Source organism: Gossypium hirsutum, chromosome D01 (genome assembly GCF_007990345.1).
Source record: "Gossypium hirsutum isolate 1008001.06 chromosome D01, Gossypium_hirsutum_v2.1, whole genome shotgun sequence".
NCBI lineage: Eukaryota > Viridiplantae > Streptophyta > Magnoliopsida > Malvales > Malvaceae > Gossypium > Gossypium hirsutum.
Genome location: NC_053437.1, coordinates 60,749,841 through 60,752,342, shown reverse-complemented (window position 1 = coordinate 60,752,342; position 2,502 = coordinate 60,749,841). Strand labels below are relative to the sequence as shown.

Here is a 2,502-nt window from a genome sequence, read left to right as displayed (position 1 = left end):
ACTAAAACTAAACTAAAATTTAGTCATAATTTAGTGATTAATGGTGTAATTTACCTTGGCTCTAATTGTTGGACAAAACGATGATAGAAATCCCATCAAACGTGTGCATGACATAAAAATGCACGTGTAATGCTTAGAATCTGTTTCTCCTACCTGACGTGTAAATTAAATTCCATGCAACACCCCATCATATTACACGTGCCCTCCACAGAAGTTCTCACCTCAAACAGCTAATAAAATGAAACCAAAGTCCCTGAATCTACAAGGAAGAAAGAAACCAAAGCTAAAAATGTCTGAGACAAGGTCCAAAAATCTACCACCATGGGAAGCCCTTGTCATGGTTGCTCACTACCTTGATCCTCAAACCTTAGCCCTTGCTTCATGTGTTTCCAAATCATGGTGTCAAGCTATGTCCCTAGATGTCGTTTGGCGGCCCCTTTGTTCTTCTAGTTTTCCTTCTTTGTCTAATCTCAAAATCTCTTATCCTTCCGTCCCATATCATCGCCTCTATGCTACTGGCCTCGCAGCCTTCAAACGGCGTCATAACCCCCCATCGAAACCACGCCTTTCCATAGACAACATTGTCTTCACCATTCAATTATCCACCAAGGGAGTCCCTATCTTCACCATAGCAGAAGTCGCAAGCAAAATGAATAACAACCAAGTGTTCAAGTTCGATGTTGGCGTAAAGCATGGCAGTTTTAAGGGGATTAAAGGTTTGGAAGAGATGAAAGTAACGTGGAACGTGGTGTTAAAAGGATGGGAAGCAATTTTTACAATGATGGATTGGCAAGGAAAGTTGAGTTGTAGGGCGGTGGAAGGGTGGTTCTCGGAGGAGCTTCCTTGCGCAGGGTGTTGCTCCAGCGAAGTGGGAAGTGGGATTGTTGCAGATTTGAAGGTGGACATGGAAGTGGAAAAAGTGAGCGTAGGGATATTAAGGGTTGTAGATTGGAGGTATGTGAGTATTGAAGATGGGCTTAGATATTTGCAGCATTTTCTTTTGCCTTGTCAATGTGATGGCATGTAGTTGACATTGAAACTAAATCCAGCTCTCTGTTTCAATTCAGCAAGCTTTTTGGGTTTTCAGTGATGAAACAACTTTATTTTTATTTAGGGAAGCTGGATGGATGGATGGATGGTTGAATTAATTTTAATTTTAATTTCCTGGCATATAGAATAATATAAAAGAGCCCCTTGGTAGGTCTAGGCAAAATTTAGGCAATGTCAATCTTTTTACCGGCAGTCAATAAGCTGATTACCTCGAGAAGTCGATTATTGGTTAATGAAATTCATCTATTCCAATTCTTTTTTATTTGTTAATTTTATTCCTAAAACTAGGTAGTTGAATTCCAAATGTATTAGATTATATAATTTTAAATATAAAAAATATTAATTGATTATATAAAAAAAACACCATTTTATCATAAAATAAATAAAGATAAATACATCTCACATACTTAACAACAAAATTATCTATAATTATCTATAACAATAAGATGATCTCATAATAAATAAAATTGTATTCATGAAGCATTTAAGAAAATTTTTTCCGTTTCTTATATAAATTATTTATTAATTTTCTAATTTAAATTTTAACATTGTTCATTTGCCTTGATTAAAATTTAAAATTTAAATTTGATTAATAATTTTTTTAATTTATTAAAAATAATAATTTTATTTATTTTTTAATATTATTCATGTAACGGTTGGTGCGCAATATTCTAGTGTCACAATGCTAGAACTTTAGTTTCGCAATCTGTGCGGCCTTTGACGATCATTTCGATGTAAACATGTCAAGTCAACCTAACCAGCAAACAGTTGAGGATTCATAAATAATTCCTCCAAAACACAAATTTATATAGCGAAAGCAAAACAAAAAAAAAAGTTCAAAAAATAGAATAGCCACAGAAAATTTATGGACGAGAGGTGTTCGAGTAAATGCTCTCAATTGTATTACTTTCTCAAAGAATACAAGAATATAATGGATGAATGGATCCAAATGGATGCTTTACAAGTGAGGGGGAGACTCTATTTATTGTTGAACTCCCTCAGAACCACCAGTCTAGATCATGTTACATTGACAGACGATATTAAAACTATCCCTACAATCAAGGGATTTACAAGATTACATAATCAAATTAAATCTAATCTTAACAGATATGACTCCCCTCAATCTTCTAAGATTAGTTTCCCTATTTACCAAGGAAGCCTATGTTTCCATATCTGCATCATCAAACAGGCTTCTTCATCAGTTTTTTGAATCGAGCCAATTTTCGTAGGTCAAATGATTCCCATCTAATCGATAGACCTTCATGGGATGCGCACAATGGTCACGGGCTTTGCACCTTGGCCCGTGACATTAGTCGATGCAACTAGAATTGGCAGGAACAAGCCGCTGCAACCAGTATAGATCGAAATTTACGCTAATGTAGAAAAGAGAAGTGGTCATTTTGATTTATTACTGGAACGGTGAGTGTACAAGCCCAATTTTGACCCAGGGCC

General features: G+C 35.6%; 1 protein-coding gene across 1 annotated transcript; it reads left to right on the top strand.

The window, feature by feature from the left end:
- Positions 1 to 267: 267 nt before the first annotated feature.
- LOC107921271 (probable F-box protein At5g04010) lies at positions 268 to 1,113 on the top strand. Its single transcript, XM_016851143.2, has one exon. It carries the CDS (start codon positions 290 to 292, stop codon positions 1,025 to 1,027), a length of 738 nt encoding a protein of 245 aa, XP_016706632.2. The 5' UTR covers positions 268 to 289; the 3' UTR covers positions 1,028 to 1,113.
- Positions 1,114 to 2,502: the final 1,389 nt, after the last annotated feature.

Excerpts from the sequence above, each read along its gene's own strand:
- LOC107921271 (XM_016851143.2), top strand. The coding sequence starts at position 290 with ATGTCTGAGACAAGGTCCAAAAATCTACCACCATGGGAAGCCCTTGTC.